The sequence below is a fragment of the Physcomitrium patens genome, chromosome 4 (assembly GCF_059467195.1).
Source record: "Physcomitrium patens ecotype Gransden chromosome 4, ASM5946719v1, whole genome shotgun sequence".
In the NCBI taxonomy this organism is placed as follows: Eukaryota; Viridiplantae; Streptophyta; class Bryopsida; order Funariales; family Funariaceae; genus Physcomitrium; species Physcomitrium patens.
This window is the reverse complement of record NC_143413.1, coordinates 1,861,856-1,881,892: the sequence shown is the minus strand read 5'-3', so window position 1 is coordinate 1,881,892 and position 20,037 is coordinate 1,861,856. Positions and strand designations below refer to the sequence as shown.

General features: G+C 38.4%; 1 protein-coding gene across 2 annotated transcripts; it reads left to right on the top strand.

Moving 5' to 3' along the window:
* On the top strand, nt 1-10,113 carry LOC112281266 (protein transport protein SEC16B homolog). Of its 2 annotated transcripts, XM_090249470.1 has the most exons (15): nt 529-2,366; nt 2,820-3,083; nt 3,485-3,613; nt 3,841-3,963; nt 4,174-4,344; nt 4,605-4,730; nt 4,865-4,999; nt 5,283-5,410; nt 5,737-5,851; nt 6,264-6,584; nt 7,550-7,675; nt 7,908-8,167; nt 8,363-8,487; nt 8,552-9,398; nt 9,829-10,113. In XM_090249470.1, exons 1-14 carry the CDS (start codon nt 681-683, stop codon nt 8,635-8,637), a joined length of 3,795 nt encoding a protein of 1,264 aa, XP_090105596.1. In that variant the 5' UTR covers nt 529-680; the 3' UTR covers nt 8,638-9,398; nt 9,829-10,113. The 2 variants fall into 2 exon arrangements, with proteins under 2 accessions (XP_024373344.1, XP_090105596.1); XM_024517576.3 differs by having other exon boundaries at nt 1-2,366; nt 8,363-9,398.
* The last annotated feature ends 9,924 nt before the right edge of the window (nt 10,114-20,037 follow it).

Genomic DNA, 20,037 nt, shown 5'->3' with positions numbered 1-20,037 from the left:
TGTTCGTGACAAAGACGACGACGACGGCGTGCGCGGGGTGGAGGGTTGAGGGTCGAGAGACTAGGCTTGCATTAGTCGGAATCACGAGTGTATTGGGTTTCGTATGCGTGCTGGATCTGTGGAGAGTAGTCGTGGCTGGCAATGGCCACAGTGCACTCATGTTGGCGCGTGCAGTGGCGGCAACCCAAACGGACATGCTAAGCTTAGCATAACATTATTGGGAACAATATAAACACTCGGATTGAGATTTTGAATGAGAGGCAGCACCGAGCGAGTGCTCGAACCCGTGGATTATTCTCTCTGGGATACAGCTCTATCAAAGATCTAAGCAAGCGAGTGAGTAGCAAGCTAAGGAAGGTCTCCTCTCTGGATTAACAAACCATTGGGGGTTTTCTTCTGACCGTTTTGTTGCATAGATCTGAGTTTGGTGAGTTTCTACGGCAGACACTGTCACAGAATACTAGGTTAGTGTAGTGGCTTTCATGCAGGAGTAACGCAATGATGGGAGGAGAGGAGTAGGGTTTGGGCGTAGACGGGGAGGAAGGGGGGGTGCCTGGTTGTGGATGTCGTTGTGGTTAGGTTGAGGTGGATGAGGGTGGCAGCTGGACTGGGTTCGGGAAGCGGAAGCCCGTGGGCGCCGTGGACGAAGACGGTTTGAAGAGGCGTTCGGGGGGAGACGGATGCTGGTGGAAGTAGGAGACGGATCCATGGCAGAAGACTCAGTGGAGGCCCTGCTTGGGCTGTGCGAGAAGCTTGATTTGGACGAACAGGTGAAGGAAAAGGAAGGAGAATCAGAGGGTGCGGTGGAGCCCGGAGCGGCGGACAGCAATGGGCACTTGACGGGAGAAGAGGCTGCAAGAATTGGAGTGGAAGGTGCGGCGGCAATTGAGCCGGTGCCAGAAGTGGATGGAGCAGCAGATGCGTCGGAGGGCTCTCGCCCGCCGGCGCAAATAAAGAGTTGGAGTGATTTCAATGCAGTGTGTGCGCATACGTTCGGGGAGCAGCAGTCGTTCGGGTCGTTCTCAGACTTTCTTGCAAACCAGCCGGATTTGCCACCTCAAAGTTCCGGTCCGGTGGAAATGGCGTCGGATGTCGATTTTTTCGAATGGGGAGGCATGGGATCCGAACTCTTGGCTGAGGGAGGAATGGGCTTCAAGACGTCTCAGCCCGAGCCGCCCGCCGTAGCAGTAGTTGAGGAGGCATTGCCCGAAATTGATGAGCGGCCACCGGAGACTGGTGCAACAACGACACATGAAGAGGTCGCACCACCGCAAGCGCCAGCGGAGCAGGATTTTGGAATTGGGCAGGAAGTGCAAACGTGGTCGGAGCTTCCAGCGGAGGAAGGGCAAGCTGCGGTGGCGGATGCTGGCATCGAGGATCCCTATCCAGGATGGTATTACGACTATCAAGCGTGCGAGTGGCGGCAGGTTGAGGGCTACGGCGCAGTTGCAGCTGTTACAGAGTATGCAGGTTATGACGGAGGCTATGTAGAACATCATCACTTGCAGGGTATTCCGGAGGCAAATGTTTTTCAGCCGGAGGAAAGCCAGACTCCCGTGCCGGAGGATGGAACCGTGGCAGGCGAGGTGGATTTGGGGCAGTCTCAATCTTGGGGCACGCAGTCTGCCGCAACCCAAACAGTGGCAGACGAGTATCCGGGGTGGAAATGGGACTACGTCGCGCAGGCGTGGGTTCAAGTACCGGATTATAACGAGGCTTGGACGAGTAGTTCGACTACTCAATCTCAGGATCACATTGGGCAGCAATCCTGGTATGGACAACCCGAGCAGCTGTCCCAAACTTACAGTGAGAAGCCGGTAGCTTCTAACGAGCAGCAGCAGGCCCAGGGGTTTTCAGGGTATGGAAACGATGGTGCAAACGTTATGGGCAATGGGCACGCATCGCAAAGTGCGAATCCAGTGAGCACTGGGCCGGTGTATGCGAAGGAGACGAGACAGTGGGAGGGTGATCTAGCACACAACAGTGCGGCAGGAGGTGGGGCGTCGAGCTTCTATTCTCCGCAGATGAATGGAGAGCAGGGTTGGGGAGCACCTGCCTTCAGCCAGCCGGAGCAGTTCGTTAGCCAGAGTTTGCCATCGGTTCCATACGCGTCTTCGTACAATTATGGTGCAGATGGCGGACACAGCGGCTACGCGCAGCAGCCTTGGAACAATCCCTCTCCTTTCGGGCAGTATCAGCAGCAATACACGAATCCTACGGCTTCTCCTCCCAAGAACGTCCAAGAGGCGATGAGGACTTGTGTAGGACGACCGCCTATCTCAGTTTCAGCATTTGGATTTGGAGGGAGGTTTATTTTCATGAAGCACAGGGACCCTGTGACACTTCACACTAGTAACGGTGATCAGGTATGGCATGGGCACGGGAGGAATTTTGAGCAGTTATTGCTGGTGACGTGCTAGCAGCTTGTCATTTCCGGATTGAGTAGTGCAGTCGTCAGCAGGCAGCCTAGAACTTCAGAAACAGCGTGGAATTGTCTCAGAGCAGGTTGACATGAGTAAAGACATGCAGGATGAGTGATGATTTTGAGAGCTGTCTCCATGGAAGAAGCAGGAGAAGAGTTAGGGTTTCGTCCGAAGAGACGTCGCTAGCGGGGGGACTTGGATGCAAGGCTTGTCACCGTTGGAGTCGTCGGTAGGGAGTCCGTAGGGGTTGCACATATGTTTGTGGTAAAGAGTTCATCGGTTGCGTGCCTGTGGTGGTGGGGTTGATCATTCGGGAGTCTGGGATCGGCAAACTGGTATGATATCTGGTGGGTCTGGGGTTTTTAACGTCCGTGATGGGCATTGTGGGTGGAGCAGGCTTTTGCTAGTGGCGAGGCCTGGATGCCGGGTCCTATCCAACTGTCGAGCCTGAAGGGCCACCTTCCTCAGGAACCGACTTTTGCAGGTCCACTTCTGGGCGGTGGAGCTAGCCCCAAAGAACTGATCAAGTGGATTGACGAACGGATGGCTACTCAATCACAATACGATTCTTCGCGGCTTCTGCTGGGAGTGCTGAAGGTGGCATGCCAGCATTATGGGAAGTTGCGGTCTTCTGGCGTGAATTCCGCGAACTCTGCAGTGGTGGGTTACGATGCCATGCCGTGTGTGGTCATACGAGCTGACTTAGCTGGGGATATGCAGTTACCTTGTTGCGTTTGGGATGGTCTAAGTCAAGTGGCGTTGGGTGATCCTGTGGCGTGAGTGATCAAGAGTTCTGAATGTGTTCATTCTTGGGCAAGGACGGTAGCAGTGGGTTATCCACGAGGGCCGAATAGGAAGTGTGTATGTAATTGGAAGTAAGAAGCACGAGGGTATGTATGATGTGGTACGAGTTGCGCAAAGGCTGTTTTAAAGTTTTGGGACTCGGATTTCGAGCTGGATACGTACTGATCGTCACGCCTGAAGTCATTTCTGATCCATCGTCTGGAGGGGACGTTTCAAACGCAGCACTCGCTTAAGTTTGGTGTGTTTGGGGAATGCAGGAAGAAGACGGGCCAGAAGCAGCACTGGCAAAGTTGTTGGCAGGTGCTGGAGGTGAGCAAAGTCCATATGCAGGGATGGTTAATAGGAACCTTGGATTGCGCGGAGTGCCCTCGGAGCAGCAGTTGCAGGTATGTGTTTTGTGGCTGTGAGGGCGTGCTGCATCGTCTGGTACATGTTGTAGTCTCGTTAGCCACGAATTGCGAGCTGTGAGCAGCGGCCATGCCGTGGTGTTACATTTGCTGTGGGGTTTCAGGGGTTGTGTGGTTTTAGTGTTGGCGGCTCAAGTTTTTTGTATTATGGGTCTTCCGTCGGCATGCTCTAACCAAGTGGCCGTTGTCTTGGTGGCGATGCGAAGGCCACAGCAGTGGAGGTGAAGAAGTTTCTGGTGTGTGGAAAGCGAAAGGATGCTTTGAAGTGTGCACAGGAAGGCGAGCTGTGGGGCATTGCCCTGGTCATTGCTCGACAGCTGGGCGAAAAGGTAGATGTCAAAGTTGATATGTGCTGGTGTGAGGAGTTTTACGATGGGTCTGCGTCGTGATCGGTTGGGAGGCGACACCGTACGTAGTCCTGGTTGTGAGTGCGAGTGACTTGTGATAGGTACATGATTGTTGTTGCAGTGTTTTGATAACGTGAGTGAGATGCGTGATGGACATGTATTTGTGTTGACGGATGGCATGTTGTAATGCAGTTCTTCTGTGACACCGTGACAGAGATGGCTCGACGGCAGTTTGTATCCGGGTCCCCTCTACGCACACTGAGCCTTCTTCTTGCCGGTCAGCCTGCGGAGGTGTTTGCAGCGCCCAGCCCGCAATCAGGAAATCCGATGGGTGGAGTAGTAGCTGCCAGCGAACAGAGTGAGGTGTTTATTCATTCATGGATATGGAGATGTCAATTGGTTTTCGTAGCTTTTGTAGGTTTACCTAGCAGCATTCGGTCTCGGATTTGAAGCTCTCTGGAGAAGGTGTTGGTTTCACTCCTCCGGAGAGGTTGTTCCTCGTCTTGAATGGTGGGGGGTGGCAGGTTGGTTCTTTGCGCGATAGTCAGGAACGGACTTCAATGCCCGTTAGTGTATTCCTTTGGCGGACGATGGTGTCTGATTGTGGTTGTTGACCAATGTAGGTCGGACAAGGAGCTATGCTGGACGATTGGCAAGAGAATATTGCCATTATGGCCGCTAATCGCACGCAAGGGGATGAGCGTGTGATGTTACATCTCGGGGACCGACTGTGGGGTGTTCGTGGGGAGGTAGGCGTTTTTTATTTTGTTTTTTATTTTGTTTTTGTTTTTTTTTTTTTTTTAATGCTTGGATGATGCATGGAGTAAGTGGGATCGAACAAGGACTGCTTGGTCGTAATGCGATGGTTGGTTTGGTATTGCAGGTAGCAGCTGCACATGTGTGTTATTTGATTGCGGATGCAAATTTGGAGTCGTACTCTGGAAATGCAAGGTTGTGCCTGATTGGTGCTGATCATTGCAAGAATCCGCGAACGTTTGTTACCGCAGAGGCTATTCAGGCGAGCATTCTTGTTTCTGGGAATCGAGTAGCCTGGTCTGCGTGCTTTGCGTTGTGTCTTTATGATGTGGATATACATCGAATTGAGGTCTTTTAATATGAACAATAATGTTCACGGAGATGTTTAGTGTCGTCGCGTGGTACTGTTGAGGTAGTTTTCATGTTATTTGGCGCTTTCCTCGTGAATCGTCCGGCACTCCGACCGTTCTGTGTGCGTACTAGTTGGAGAGGTCGTGGGTTTGTGTGAGTGAGTTTTTTCTGACTGCGTGTTTTCTGTTGGACAGAGGACAGAGATTTATGAACACGCGAAAGTATTGGGGAATCCCCAAAGCGTTTTGATATCGTTTCAACCGTACAAGCTTGTTTATGCTGAAATGCTGGTTGAATGTGGGAAGGCTGGGGACTCACTCAAGTATGTGGCGGTTTGATGAGTTGCTATCCTGCGTTACGGTGTATCGTACAGTTGGGCTTTTGTCTGCCAAGTCTGTCAACAGCAGAACCTTGCACAGCAAGAGCTGGAGGGGATGGATAGAGCTGTGGGGATGTTGTGGATGTGGTGTGCAGTTGCGTGCTTGACTGATGTCTTTGAGGATGACACGTGCTTGAGGATTGTGGCATTCAAATTTGTCCGATGTATGTTCGTATGCGTGAGTCGTTGAAACGCTGCAGCAGTAGAGCAGCAGCTGAATAGTTAGAGTTTGTGAGGATTCTCACTGTATGGCGTGGTTGGATCTACAGATACTGTCAAACAGTGTTGAGGACGTTGAAGTCAGCAGGAATGCGGAGTCCGGAGGTGGAAGCATGTAAAGTACTTGCGACAAATATGGAAGAGAGGCTCCGAGTGCATTTGCAGGTATGTTGAATCAGGTTCTGGGCACTTGTGTCATCTGCTTTGTTGATGTGCGTACTGCACGTGCTTAGGAGAGATGGTGCAGTTCGGAGGAGTTGTGTTATCTCCCTGCATTTCCAGGACCGCAAAGTTTCTGCGTCGTTCAAGCGGTTGATGACAAATGGGGCATGCCAAACCTCTAGCAGTCTGAGGATTGTGCGGGCTCCTGATTTTGAGGGCTAGTTCCACGGGTCTTTTGGACAGGAGACATTTTACATTTCATCTGCTGGAGCGTGGCATTTTACATCATAGGGGAGGTTAATGGAGTGGTGAATGCTTTTATTCCGAAGGGAATGCCGTACAACGAACACGGTTTGCGAGGCAATAGTACGACGAGATGGAGACACTGAACGCGTTGGGATATTTGTGCGTGCAGGATGGTCATGGATCGATGTTGGCACGTGGAAAGTTGGTGAATAAAATTAAGGGCACCATGGATTGGGGGATTTCCAAGTTGATTGGAGGCCCTCCTCCAACTGCTCCAGCAACGGATTCGTTTGGGTACAGACCGTTAGACAATGGGGATCATCATGGGGGGCAGAGCTTACGTTCCAGCGGCGGTGGAGGGCAGCGGTCAGGCGCGCAAATGGTGCCATCAGCATCTATCGCGGCCTCCATGGAGCGGCTGCCTCAGGAACCGAATCGCGGTCCAGCTCGCAGCCAGTCCGAGCCAGACTTTGGCAGGAATGCCAAGCAGGTACTTGTTCGCAGGAGGCTTTTGAGTTTTTTGAGAAATAAAAAGGGTTTGTACTTTGGAGCATTTCGTAAGATTCGGTGAATTTTCTACTGGTGCAGCCGATTTAGCACTCGAGTTGATTACAAAAAGAGTTCAGACGTGAAGCTTAGAGGTGAAATTTGGTCGAGTAAACCCACACCCCCGCCCCTCCGGTTTGGAGGTTACGCAGAATGTGCAACGGCGCCAGAATAGGCATGCAGTTGTACATTATCTGAATCCTAGAGATTGCAGTCTGTGGGTTGTGGTTGCATGTGTTTCTGGACCATAGTTGAGATGATTCTGGTCTGTTACGTTTAGTACATGAAATGTTAACAGGAACGTGACAAGTTTAATTGGGTCCGTGCCTTAATAACAACATTGGAAGATGTGTGGGTCTTCTCTAAATCGTCGCGTTACGGAATATTACTGCACTTGTTTAAGATTCCGAGCGCGAAGAAGTTCAATGTTGGACTGCCGTCATTTTCATATGTGCGAGGCACTTGCGTTTTGAAATATTTCGATAACGCATTATTGTGTGGTGCTGAAGCGGTAAACGGGAACGCGGATGCATCAATTTTTTTGTTGAAATAACACGCTCAACAAGTGTCAGAGATAGGAAGTACGTCGTATCGGATCGGATCTAACGCTTTAGGGACGGGAGTTGTAACAACATAAACACCAGCCCAACATGCCACATGGTGGGTGTGTGAGCAAGGCCAGCAGCCTTAGGGTTGTGCGGAAGAGTAGGTCGTAGCGGCGCACGTAGGTTGCGAAGTATTAGGTCCGGTACAACTACTGGATACGAAAAGGAATGGACCACCAACAGGCCCACGTCTTGTCGTCGATTTGCCATTCTGTGTTGGAGAAGTGCTCTCCAAGGATCGCATATTGTGTGGCTGTGCAGTATAACGTGCTGACGGATGTAACGTGTTTGAAAATGTGTTCAGGGAGAGACAGACGGGAATTCCGGAGTATCTCCGAGAGCAAGTGGATTACGTCTGGCTGGACTTGGTCGGTTGGGTAGCAGTTTCCTGCAGAGGGCGACTGGGCTGTGGGGTTCGAACAAGAGAGAGGTGGGGAGGCAAGCCTTGTTCTGTGTTATCTATGTTAGATGGATATGGGCTCCGTAATTTAATTAGTTGTTAATGACTAGCCTGCGATAAGACTGGGTACGAATTTACCCTGTTTGAGCTTGCGGGAGGCAAAGCCGTATGGGTATATGGATATTTGAGGGCCTCATTGCCTGTGGTTCTAAGTGTGATTGTTCGGTAATGTAAAAGAAGAACGCGTGGTCGTGTTTTACAGGCGAAGCTGGGAGATGCTAACAAATTTTACTATGATGAGAAACTGAAGAAGTGGGTGGAAGAAGGAGTGGATCCTACTCCGGATGTTGCACCGCTTCCGCCCCCACCCACGACTTCCAGCTTCATGGGATCCGCTCCCCCTCAAGAAGAAACTCATGCACCGCCCCAAGCTGTAACTTCGAAACCGGGGACGCCGCCCTTGGCACCTACTAGCGGCAATCACTATTCGAATCGTCGGCAAGCTGGCGGCGTTCGGTCCAGGTATGTATGTGTGTGTATGCACACATACACGACACTCGCTTTCTGCATTATAGTTTCATGGTGGCATATTTGTAGATTTGGGGATCCTGATGCCCACTATTGTGCGTGTTATTTTCTGCAAGAACTGGCGATGCAGCGCAGCATGCTGTATCTTGTAATCCGCAGCGATTCTTAACATGTGTTTTTTGTGTACAGGTATGTGGACACTTTCAACAAGGGGGGTTCAACAACTCCCGCGAAATCGGTGATGGGATCTCTGATGCCACCTCTAATGCCAGGGGCGGGTATGATGTCCACGCCCGCCAATATGTTTGTTCCAGGTCCTGCCCCTTCGAGTTCGTTCACTGATAACAACAGTGATGTGGGCGAGAGCGTTGTGGGCAGGTCTTCAAGAAACGGCGATGCAGGCACCAGCCAGGGTCTATTGTCGGACACTGCGAGCTCGAATGCGAATATGGACACAGGCCTAGGCTACCCTCCTACGACATATTCCACGAGTCCTCAGGTGTCAAGCGCAGACAACGGGCTTGCATCTTTGAAGGCAGAAAGTGCCGATTTGAGTTTTCACGGGGGACCTCCTGTGTTTGGAGGTGCCCACACAAGATCGTCGTCATGGGGTGGGTACCCAAGCTCTTTCCAGAATCCGCATACTCCTGGAGAGGAAGATGCGTTTGGAGCTAGCTTTAGTGGTCACGACAGGCTGACTCGGTCGGAACAAATGCCTCATGTGTCGCCCATGTCAGTGGGTCAATCTGGGTATGGTAACTTTTATCTACTCAACGGTAGCGGGGCGAATGCTTCGTTGCCTCTTCCACATCCTTTAGGTGTTCCAAGTGCAGGTGGTGAAAATAGGGATCCCAATAGACAAATGATGGGACAACAATTTAGAGGAAGTCAGTCGGTCGATTCTCTAACTGGAGAGGAAATGCAGGAAGTAGAGCTTTAGGTTGTAGGAGACGAGCTGGCTATGCTCGTGAAGGTTGAGACCTTAATTTAATAATTTTTTTTTTTTTTTTTTTCTTCTGTATTTTCCAACCATTAGATACTGAAAGTTAATATACATGTGTGCGACACAGCACGCTAGTAGAATCATTCCCTCTGGTAAATCTTGTGGCGATGATACGAATGAGCAAGCGAGAGCGCGATTGCCGAGTGATGTCCTCAACTGGCTGACCGATTGGCTGTGGCTCGGATGGCGACGCTGGCTGTCGAAGATGTTGGCCAATAGCTGGTAATTATCTGGACATTGGTTTTTTTTCGTGAGTGGGTGTGGTTAGCAATGTCAGTGATATGCTAAGTGCAGTATCAATTCCTACTGTTGTTTCGGGTGTCTGATTGCCTGCGTCGAGAGGGGATGCTGAGTTTTTGAAGGCTATGACGTTCGTACTGGATCGTAGATTAGCTCAACAGAAGAGGCCACTTAGCTTGAGAGCGGTTCGGCGTGTAATGTTCTCTCGAGCGTTCCTGGAGGCACTTGCCGAAGCAGGCTCATGTGGAGCGATCTGTGTTTGACTTGGTGCGCTTTGATTAGAAGGACCTGCAAGTTCCAGTCCCTGATGCGAATGGTGGATGCATAGGGAAGCTGCACCTGCTAGTTTTGATTTTTATTATACACATGATAATCGGGAGTTTTCGTTCGTTGTTGTGTGGTGGTTTTGCAGTGGCTGGGCAGGCGGAATGAAGTCTGGTAGAGGGTAGCTGCTCATCGATGGGCGGGGAGATGCGGCTGTTGTTGTTTTGAGCGCAAGCACAGCTGGTGTTTTCTCTTTGTTTTTGTTGCACAGCTTTGAGCAGCTCAAGGGGAAGCACAGTTGTCTGCAATGGCTAATGAATAGGAACTCAGTTGTGTACAAAATTTCAATTGGTAATTCATCAACGACACAGGTTGTGTTTGGCAGCAGTCTCCTACTGATGGCTTCCCACAATCTTGGTCTTATTATTTTTTATTTTTTATTTTTTTTCTGTTGTTTGGTTTCCGAATCAAACTGGATCGATCCGGCAAAATAATATACACGGAGAGTCGGTGACGAGTTTAGTTGTTGCTGTGGTGGTATGATGTTGGCAGGATTAAGCCCTGCTGTGTTATTGCAACAAAGTCCAGAAAGTGTTAGCGTCATGGATTGCATAGCTTTGGCATACCATTTTTGTTACATGTAAATTGTAGATGATATTTTGTTTTGACTTCACATATTGTGAGAGCAGTAGTTTGTGAGTGAATTATGTAAATATGAGATTATTTTTAGTTATCCTGTCCCAAAGAACAAATGGAATTAATTTAGTTATGCTTAGTTGAGTTCAAAAGCTTCAAAAAGTAGCCAATTGTTTTTGTGTTTATCATCTTTGTAAAATCGAAAACATATTTTGTAATTTACAATATTAATAACTGTGTAGTAGTTGCAGTTTGCACAAGATATATAATTTATAAAATCTTGCAATTCAAAGAGAAGGTTCTTCTCATCCACTTATGCAATTTGGAATTTCTTTTCATTTATAAACTCATTAATGAGACTATAATAACAAATACAATATGTTAAAGAATTTAGGAGGATATCTACAATTTGTGAATCTTCAAGGTCTTGCAACTAAAGTCATGTCCTAATAATTTTTAAAGACTAGATTTAAGAGCATCTTCTAGGCTTGATACAAAGTTCGATTTTATTGAATTTTAAATCTTAGTATCAAACTTTCATTAAATCTTATATTCTTGTTGTCATTGAGGTTACAAACTTCTATAACCATGCCAATACTTGAACAATTATGATTATACTAGAATATTTTGAAAAAAGAAAAGAAAAGAAAAGAAAAATGCAATTGCTTTGTACAAAAGTGGATAATAATCAAGAAGTGGAGATAGAAATAATTCAAGATCTTGTATTTTAATTTAAAAATAAAGAAGATGATCAAAGGACATGTTTGATTAAACTTGCTTAAGAAAATTTGAATCAAAAGTTCTTATTCATGTTTAAAAAAAACATGTAATAAATCTTGTTTCTTTTTTGGTCAATAAGTGATCTTAAATTCAAATTTTGGCAAAGACATGGTCCAATAAGCTTAACAACAATTTAAAACATGTGCAGACATAAAATACTCAAGATTCTTATAATCAATAAACATAGTAACTAGATTGGAAGTACCTTTTAAATAATGATGTTATTCTTAAAATGATTCTACAATTGCAAAAAGTCTTTTATTATGAATTTTGTAGTTAATCTTGGCTACTTAAAACATTTCTTGAATAAAAAGCTATTAGGTGAAGTTTGTCATTTGCTTCTATTTATAATAATATAACATTCAAAGCAAAGTTTGATGGAACTTTTTCCATAAAGAATGGTTTAAAAAAGTTGATGCAATATAAAATTGGTGTAGAAACAAGAATTATCTTCAAAGCTTCAAATTCTACTTTTGCATCTTAATTCTGTTCAAGTTTGTCTTTACAAATCAAACATATAAATGGAGCTATAACTTGAAAAAAAATCTTATTAAAGATTTAATAGTAATTGGCAAATCTCAAAAAACATTGAATTTTTCTTACTATTTTGAGATCTTCTAATCTATAATAGTTTGAAATTTCTTAAGATCTATCATAAATTCATCATTTGAAATGATTTATTCTAAGAATTTGACTCAAGTATTATAAAATATATACTTTTCTATCTTGGTATAGAATCCTATATTTCTTAGTTTTGATAATATACAACAAATATGGAGTTCATGATCTTTTATATTTTTAGAATAGATTAAGATGTTTTTTAAATAACCAACAATAAAATCATATAAAAATTCTTGAAGAAATCATTTATTAGATGTCAAAAAGCTACAAAAGCATTTATGAGTCTAAAAAATATGACATTATATTTAAAATTTTCATACCTAATTTAAAATACAATCTTCTATCCATCTCTATCTTTGATGCATACTAAATTATATGCTTCTCATAGATCTATTTTTGTATAGATCTTTATTTGATTCAATTGATCAAAAAGTCTAGATATCAAAAATAGAAAAAATATATTTTTAATGGTAATCTTATTAAATCTTTAATAATCCACATACATCCACAATGATCTATTTATTTTCTTCACAAACAAGATTGGAGCTCCTATTAGAAATTTTAAATAATGGATGAAATTCTTAACAAGGTTCCATAAATATATTTCTTGACTTTAGCCAACTTATTTTTTAATAAACAATAGATTGATCCAAATTGTGGTTGAGCTCCTTCTTGAAGATCAATTGACAAATCATAGGAACAATATCCAAAAAAAAATATCCACCACTGAAAAAGAAATGTCACAATGCATAAAGGCTTTGCAAGCACAAGAAGCCTACGCAGCTTGAATTACAAAAGTAGCAAAGTAAGTTAGAGTTGCAATAGAAACATGAAAAATTTATACAAAGAGTGCAACAAAGAACACGCATGGAAGCCAAATAATGCCATCAAGTGATACAATTTTTAACCAAGCACATATCAAAGAATTTAGCTACAACAAGACTTAGTTTTTTTTATTATAACATTGCTATTTGAATCCTATTTTTTATAGAACAATGATTACTTCTTTTCTCCCTCATATTCCAACTTCTTTGAATTTTCATCATTTAGTATCTATTTGCATTCTACAATGCTACTTGCATAATTTACTTCTTTATTTATGGATATGCCGAAGATGACACTTCTTAAAAGTAGTGTGAGCCAAAGTGGTGTTCTATGGAACTTTGATTTAGAAAAAAATGGCAAATATAGGAAGGGCGTGGATTCTTCTCATATAGGAGCCTTCATAGCTATAGAACTATTTTAGATTTAAGACAAACAAGTTGATAGGTAGAATACCTTGTCACTACATGTCACAAAAATCTTGCTATTCAATCAACTAGCTCCACCATTGTAACCCGTTAGATTGTAATTGATTCTCAAATATAATTATTCTTACTTTAAATAATTTTTTTGTTGTCATATACAAGAGCATTCAATGTACATAATACTTTTTTTTTTAAAAAGAATTCTTACAATTCATAAAAAAAATCAGGTAGTATTAATTTTTTTTATTAAATATATTATTATTATTATCATTATATTACATAAAAATAAATTTTAAATTATTCAAAAAAATAAAAATAAATTATAATACATTAATAAATAATATAATAATTTAATAACAAACCAACATTGTTTATTCTTTTGTGAGTAGGATATAGAGCATCATGGTGAGTGTGATATTTCAAGGTTAGGTGTCACAACTCTATTTGTGCACAAAAGTAAATTAGAGATTTTTAAATTATTCTAATTCACTCTATCATCACATGGATTTTGTGAAAAATTGGTGGTTTCCATATGGACAATTCTTCCACTTTGAAGAATCTCTTTGTGTTTAATAATGCTTTTTATTACTCATGATTTAACACCCTTGCAAAGTATATTAATATTTTATTTTTTAAAACACCAAGGCAATGTCACAAATTCATACATTCATATAATTACTGAAATATCTGGCATTTTTCTTATATCTTATTACTAAAATATGTTTCAAAATGATAAAATAAATAGTACGACATAACAATCTTAAACTTAATATTTTGGATGAACTAATATTGGTATTAATCTTGGATTTTTTTTCTTTGATTCTATTAATCTTGCCTCTTTTGACTTTGTCAACTACTCCAAAGCTTTGTTTGTATTTTGTAGCTTTAATATCTATCACTATACCACTTTTTTATTGCATTCACCACTCTATACATTCTATGCTCATAATTATTTCTATTTAAAGCTATTTCTAATACAAGGTTCATATTACAAAGAAATTTTACTTCAAATATTCATGTATATAGATGCACAAAACCAACCTTCAAAGCTAATGCCTTTGTTAATAAAGCATGCCCTCTTTCATCATGTATGCTAATACTTGGCCATTTAATCCATCTTATTTCAAAAATTTGCTTTACATTTATACAATATTGTCTCTTTACTAATCATATTCTATATAATCAAATTATTTGTATATAATGTTCTTAGTCCAAAATTCATTGGAATTTAATTTCAATTGCAATACAACATGGCAAAAGATGTAAAAAATGTAGAATGAAAATATTATAGAATAATTATATGACTACTTGAAGTTAAGAGCCAAATATCAATTTAAAGAACTTTGATACTATAAGTCTATAAAACTCTTCTTGCGGTTCATAATGCATTGCCATGTTGGTATTGATACATCATATATACTTTCTTTTAAAAACAAAATAAATCAACAAATAAAAAAATCATACTATAAAATTTAGTACATGATTACCAAATTTGGATGGAGAATTTAGTACCTAAATGATTGAAAACAATGCAAGCAAGCAAGCATGCAATATTTGATATATACTTGATTATGCAAAGAAAAGAAATTATATTGAGATGTTTGAATTTGATTTCAATAAGTTGCACAATTGTTGAAGGAAAAGCAACCACTATTTGAGGAAGATTGGCAATGTTGTCATGTAGTAACATGGCTATTAGGTGAAAGAAAAAAAGAAACATTTTATTATAGATAAGCTTAAATGAAAATATTTTAGAAAATTATCTTAAAAATATAAATTATAAACATTTACTTTATAGAAGCATAAAATGAGCCAAATAAAAGTGAATGAGATAAATAATTAATATAGGCATATTTAAAAAGAAATTAAAAATATGTTTTAGCAAAAATTACCTCAAAATATCAAGAATTGATACCTAGAGAGGATTGATTGTGAACCAAGGTTGGAATCAAACCTCGAGGTTCAAAACCATGCACTTATGGCAACTCCAAGATTCTTTGATTGGTCAAGGAACAAAATTTGAGAGCAAACTTATGAGAAGATTTTTGAGAGTTGATTTCATATGATTTAAAGATATATTGATGGTTTGAGAGCTTTTTAAAGTGAGAGGTGTATTCAGTGAATTTGGATTTTAAGAAATAAAAAGAAGTTTAAAAATTTGATGATTTTGTGAATGTTGTAGTGTATTTACAAGTAAAAAATTTTCAATTTATCATTGTACTTATTTTAAATATTTGTAAAAATTTTGATATCAATTGAGTGATTAGATTGAAGGTTATAAAATATTTTATAGATTATGGTCTTAGATAATTAAAATTTAAGATTAGTGAGGATTTATGCAACCTTACAACATCTACCAATTCAATTGCAACAAAAATTGGTAGGAGAAATTTAGACTTAGATACTTAGATACTTAAATACTTACAAATAACAACATTTTGAAGCATTTGAATAGTTCAATAAAGAAAAATTATTGTTAGAAGATCAACATTCAAGTTGGAAAAGGAAGGCGGCCAATATCTAAGAGGTTTTAGAAGCTTTTTTTTCAATTGGTGTGTTTGATTTTCTTCAAATTTTGTGTGCTTTTTAATTTCTTGTAGATTAAAGTGTGAATATAATCTTACTTAAGTTTGACGATTTAATTAATACTTTTTGAGGTTTTAAAATAGCTATAGTAATTGATTAAGATTTATTTAATATTTTTTAAAATTTTATTAAAGATTTATTTAAGATAATTTTAGGATTGATTAGGATTTAAGATTTAATTAGAATTTTATTAGAATTTGATTAAGATTTTATTAAGATTTTATTAATTTTTTATTAAAATTTGATTAAGTTTTGATTAAGATTTTATTAGGATTTGGTTAGAATATAAGATTTAGGATTTGATTGGATTTTGATTAGGATTTGGTCTAAGATTTTATTAGAATTTGATTAGAATTTGGTGAAGATTTATTTAAGATTTGTTTAGGATTTGTTTAGAATTTAATTAGAATTTAATTTTTTTAAAATAGAATTGGTTTAAGATTTAATTAGAGTTTGATAGAATTTTTTAAAGATTTTTTGAAGATTATATTAAGACTTGATTAGGATTTAATTAATTTTTATTTTTAGTATTATTAAATATTTCTTTGATATTTTTTTAGGATTCTTTTGCTATATATATTTCTTTAAGATTAATTTATGATTTTTTTATGTTTCTTTTGTAAGTTCTTTGAAACTTCTTTTAGAACTTAATTAAAGATTAAATAGCATTGTTATAATTTAATTAGAGTTTGTTTAGGATTCTATTAGAATTGTTAAGATCTTCTTGTTGCAAGTTCTATTTTATCTTCCATAGCCAAGTGCTTAGTGCATTTTCAAGCAAACTTCATAAAATATGATAACACTCATCAAATCTAGGCTCGAATCCAATGCTTGAGAAGCAAAGGCACAACCATGATCTCCATGCTCAGGTAACACAACTCAGTCAATTCAAACTAGCATTTGTGCATCTGCTTCATCCATGTCTACTTCCTATAATACCCTCTTATATCTGTGTCATTATATGTCATTGCTTTTAATTGCTGCCAATCACTTTTATAACTTGCTTACTTTGGACCACCATATCTCTTATTGCACACAAAATCAATATCAAAAAATAAAAATGAAGCAACAAAAAAATAAAAGAATAAAAAAAAATATACAATCCATGTACACATGCCAACATATAACTGACAATAAATACTCCATGGTTGTGTAGAATTCTAACATGTTGCTGCACATATGTAAACAAAGACATAGAGTGCATTTATTAAATTCATGTATCTTTGTTTTTATGAAAAATGAAGACACATGCATTAAGCAAACACATTCCATAACTAAGAAAAATTGATTGTACAAACACTGTGCCAGGTAGTTATGTAAGTTGTATTCACATCAAGTAAATGGACAATGATCTCAGCAACAACATGAACTTTGATGGATAAACAGTTTTGTTAACTCTACATATTTGCTTTATACATTTGACAAAAACAACAAATGCATGCATCCAATTCCTTTGAAAAATCTTGCCATGGATATACTTACACTAGTATAAATACATACATGTACCAATTAATATATTTTGTGTAATTTTTATTTTTTATAAAATTTATATTTTTATATTATATAAAATTTAGTATCCATAGCAAATAAATTTTGTGTAATTTTTTTATATTTTATAAATTTTATTTTTTATATTATTTAGCATCTATATCAATGATCCACATTGACATATGGATTGATATAGATTCAATAAAAATTGAGTTCTGAGTGGTGGAGGAGTTGAATTCTACAAGTAGTAGAATATGGCCAATTGTACACATGGTTTTGAGGCCCAACTTCTTGCTATTCTAAGTAGGCTAATAAGTGGAGTGTTGCCAGTTGTATACACAATTTTTGTCTATCCTTTCTATGGTTTTTGGTTGCACTTATGCATTGGCTTCTATCTAATGAGCATATGGATCAATGCTTGCATTATGTGTGGAATTCCACTCATGTAGTTATTGAAATGGTGGCCTCATGATTCCAAGTTTAGGTTTTTCAATACAGTTTTGCTTAAGTCTATGACTCAATTCACAAAAATAAAATGCAAAAACTACTTTGAATTTTTTTATCAATTCAACCACTATAAAAATTCATTTTTTTTTTTCTTTTAGAGCACATCAAAACTTTATTTCTCTGCCATTTTTTTTTTTTTTTTTTCCAAATTCCCTCCCTTCCACTTTTTTTTTTTCATTCCTCCCTTGAGATAGTTGAAAAATCTTAAGTTAATGGTTTAAGGTATTCCAACATTAGAAGTAGATAATAATAAAGAACTTGAGGTCAAAGAAGTCTTAAATTCAAGGCAACACTAAAATAAGTTTGAATGTCTTCTACATTGGCGCTAATATGATTTTAGTAAACATATATTGAAGCTAATAAAAAATCTTGTAAATAATGCAAAGAAGGTTAATGGTTTTATTGATGACATCCATCAAAACCAAAATAAAGAATCAAGATGTGATCATTGCTCCTTGTAGAACTTGTTCTTAGAAGAAGAAATAATATCACAGAGATATATAAATTATCTAGATAAGAAGTGTTAGATAGAAGATAAATATATGTAGATTTGATTATATCTTACAAAAAAGATTTTTAGAAGCTAAAATGCCTAAGAATATATTACATTCTTTATTTATTTGAATTGCAAGCTAAATATCATTGTTCAATTAGATATTAGCAAAAAAATTGAAATTATTAATAAATATTATAGATTAGATTAGAGTGGAGGTAGATGATTTGCTTACAAACCTTCTTCTAAACAATCATGTTATAATATTATTTTCAATTCAATTTCTTTTTCATACATGCTGTATATTTATTTTGGTGTGATGCATTAATAAAGCCAAGCTTGCATAAGAAGCAAACAAGCATGAAGATCTAAAACAAAAAAGAAAAAAATAGATATTTCACAAATATGTGCATGATTGGAGAAAGTGGAAAAATAAATAGTACTATGAATGAAAGAAAGTTTGATGGAAAAAAAAAAGAGAGAAGATGAATGAGTGATATTATAACACAAGATGTAAAGAAGATAGGAGAGGGAGGAGAAAAGAGGGGGAGGGAGGAGGAAAAAAAAAAAAAAAAAAAAAAAAAAACCCTTCTTTAAAGAATCTTCTTCTTTCTTCCTTTTTTTACTTTATTCTTTTTATTTCTTCTCTTTTTCTCTATCCTTCTTCTTTGTAATCACTTTCTTTTTAAAACCTATGTTTTTGGAATATTTCAAAAATAATATTTATAAAAATAATATTTTTTATTATAAATTACTTAATATCACTTTTTAAAATATTTTATTAAATGTTAAGCTAAATTTCTTATTAATATAATAGTTTATAGTTTTAATATAAATATACATTATGATAAATATAAAATTAAATAATTTTTATATAGTATTCATATATATATATATATATATATATATATAATTTTTGGAGCTCTTAATGCTTGGCAGCTAGAACAAGGAATAACAACAAAGAAGTTTGACTTTATGAATGTACTAGAAACCATATGCATCAAAGATGAAAAAAAAAAAAACACTCACTATTTTCTTTCATTTGCATGACAAATGAATTATATTAACTATTAAGGATATGAATCACAAAAAACCATGAGGTCAATATACTTTTGTGTCACAATAAAACAATAGATAATTACTCAAAGATGGTATAATATCAAACTAGAATAGCTATCGCCAAAAAGAAAACTAAAGACTCTTGAGACAAGACTAAAGATTAGAAAGGCATTGATAAGAGTATAAAAAAGCTTCACTCTTGTCTCTACATATACTATCAAATTATGAGCTATGAAGCAGAGTTCTACAAAGCCTCTGACAAGTGTCTAATTTGAAGGACATATTTCCTACATGTATATCACATAGTCAACTTGTAACATAAGAGGTCAATATGTGATAAACATAGCCAAGTTTCCAACCTACCAATCAATTAAAAACATGTGTATATTCAAATCCGCATCTATCTAATACTTATCCTCTATTTAATACTTAAATTTTAATTAATACTTATCTTCTATTTAACACTTCTTAACTAAATAATTTATGTAGCTTCATGATATTTTTTCCTCTTTTAGGGACAAATTCCACAAAGAGCATTGATCATGTCTTGATTCATCATTTTGGTTTTGATGGATGTAATTAATAAAACCATCAATCTTCATTGCCACATTTGTAAGATTTTTTTACTAATTCCCATGTGTGTTTTCTAATATCATGTCTGCATCAATGTAGAAGACATTCCAACTTATTTTGGTGCCACCTTGAATTTAAGACTTCTTTGACCTCAAACCTTTCATTATTGTCTACTTATATAGAAAGAGGTGGCATAAGTCTTCTTCCTTGTATATCTATTGTCTTACATGGCTCAAAAAGAGACACATAGAATATGATATGGATCTTTATCAACTCCAGTAGATGTAATTAATATGCAACTAAATTGATCCATTTACAAATAGAAAATGGTATAAGTCTACGATAATCCAACTTATCATAAAAACAA

What these genes read in the sequence shown, in the direction of transcription:
- LOC112281266 (XM_024517576.3), top strand. Translation starts at nt 681, where the DNA reads ATGCTGGTGGAAGTAGGAGACGGATCCATGGCAGAAGACTCAGTGGAG. An exon ending in TTACCGCAGAGGCTATTCAG is followed by an intron (nt 5,000 to 5,282) that starts GCGAGCATTCTT and finishes TCTGTTGGACAG; the next exon opens with AGGACAGAGATTTATGAACA. An exon ending in GCTGGCGGCGTTCGGTCCAG is followed by an intron (nt 8,168 to 8,362) that starts GTATGTATGTGT and finishes TTTTGTGTACAG; the next exon opens with GTATGTGGACACTTTCAACA.